This window comes from Plasmopara halstedii (assembly GCF_900000015.1).
Source record: "Plasmopara halstedii genome assembly, contig: Scaffold_3120, whole genome shotgun sequence".
NCBI lineage: Eukaryota > Oomycota > Peronosporomycetes > Peronosporales > Peronosporaceae > Plasmopara > Plasmopara halstedii.
Window position 1 is genome coordinate 2,020,237 of NW_020190023.1, and position 2,105 is coordinate 2,022,341.

At 44.1% G+C, this 2,105-nt stretch overlaps 1 protein-coding gene across 1 annotated transcript; it reads right to left on the reverse strand.

Moving 5' to 3' along the window:
• Positions 1–1,196: 1,196 nt before the first annotated feature.
• On the reverse strand, positions 1,197–1,583 carry PHALS_07973 (uncharacterized protein; the record flags this gene model as incomplete). The annotated part of the gene is made up of 2 exons (XM_024721528.1): positions 1,197–1,300; positions 1,370–1,583. The coding sequence occupies 2 exons, from the start codon at positions 1,581–1,583 to the stop codon at positions 1,197–1,199; spliced, it is 318 nt and encodes a 105-aa protein (XP_024586618.1).
• Between the last annotated feature and the right edge of the window lie 522 nt (positions 1,584–2,105).

Consider the following 2,105-nt stretch of genomic DNA (forward strand, 5'->3'; position numbering starts at 1 on the left):
GCGCCACTTGGTCAGACGTCGAAGGGTTGTTCGACTAGCTCGCGTTGTACCGGTGTAGCGCGATACCCATCCCTATTAGGAGATCCTCTACCCGATTTCTTGGCACTTGCTTTGGGAGACCGATCCCACCCATGGAATCTGTTGTAGTACAGCTGTTGCAGCGTGGCTCACTCAAGTACCAACTTGTAGAGCAGTTGATCACTAAACTCGACGTTCTTATACTTAAGCTGCTTCAGCATTCCCTAGATCTCTTCCTTCAGCATTGGTGGTTGGAAGCTCTCCACCAGTATTTTGTTCCGCTCCTTCATCCGATCTGTATAGTCTAGGTCCCCTGTCCGACCACGACCCAGATTATCTTGAAACCCATTCTCTTCAGCTATTTGCTCGAATAGCATATAGTATTTGGATATACGACTGGGAGCATCATCAATGGAAATATCCATTTTCGATTGCTTGTTGAATAGGGCGGACGGGTCACTGACGTACGCCTCATTCATCGCTTCACATCGCTCTTTGACCTTCTCCATGATCTCGTCGTCGGAGATGTCTTTGCCAAATTCGTATTGAGACAAGAAATTCAGCAAGTTGGGGTCAATGGTGGTGCGGATACCAGCTACCACATTCTCGAATGGCTCATTGGTCCACCGACAACGACCCCGCACACGATCTTCGTACTAGCCCCGGGCCCGACGCCACTGTACGAGTGCCGTGTGGTCCCACTCCTTCATCTTCGGCGGCGCAATATTTCGTATATTGGCTGGGAAACTGACATGTCCACATCATCGTCCGTCGCTAGACGAATCCGCGACATCTTCCTTGCTTTGCCTACGCTTCTGCGAGCTGCTCGCAACTAAAGTATACTTTGTAGTCTCTTGTGCTGTTCAATACAAATGCAGTAGTGTTTCATTAGCTCTTTCTCCCTATGTGGACTATTGAACGTGACTCTTCGCAACCGGCGGTTCTTGTAGACCGCTTCCACGAACCGCTTACCCACTGTACGGTGTTGTCAGGTCTGATATGGACATACGTCCACAGTGGGAGATTTGTTGGGGGGAGTTGCGATTCGTTTTCGTTTCAGAAGTTTTACTGATTCTTTCATGACTTCATCTGCAAACTTTGCTGCCATTTCTTGACATTGTCGATTAGAATCCTCTTGTCTCAACTCTCTTCGTCTGTTAAGATAACTTCGAACGTGGTTATCCACCACCTGTTCCAAAAAATTTTGCCTTAACATATGCTCGAGTACCGATGGCCTTTTTGGCAACGTCATGTATGCCGCTATAGAAATCGTCGAGTGATTCTTCAGGTGCAGTGGGCTATTCCATATCGAAGTCTGCGTCGGTTGATTGTGGAACGTAAGTATGCTTACTTGCTTTAGGAGCCTCATGTGCTTCGCCTTTGATGACTTCAGGAGGCCCTTTGGGACCCTTGTAGTTTTTTTTTTTGATTTGATCATACTCATACTCACGATTCTTCGCCATCGCTTGCTGAAATAAATTCGCAAATGAATCAGCACTTGCATTATCCAACGACTCATTTTGAATGAGAGCCTTCAGCTTTTTGCCTTGAACAAAATCGCTCATTGCAACGGCATTGTAGTAGCGATCATACGCCTTTTGCTGGTTTGATTATCGGAGAATATGCCGATGTTCGTCATTCTATGCATGATGAAAGAAAGGTCCATGTTTGGTGTAAGTCGTTCGTAGGTATGTATGCTTTGTTTGGCTTTCGATTTTGTCTTGGAGATAAGGTTAGCTGGCTATCTCCAGTAGACCCTGGATATCGAATTTCGGTGTTGAAAGATCATGCTTCTTGCTGTATTTTGTACAAACTTCTTTTATTGCAATATATTTATCGTTATGAACGCGTCTCTCTGAAAAAAGAATAAAATGGTTTTCATTTATGTAACCTACCCCTCAAATAGAATAAGTCATTTATAAATATAAGATTCGAATTCTAAATTTGATGTTGATGACGTGCTCGTTTGAGACGCGTGTTATATGTATATGATCTGGTTAATATTCGCAGGTGAAATGTTTTTAAAAAATGTGTATGTTAACTTTTGCTTGACTTCTCATTTAGTGTATGCAAGATGATAGCAAGTT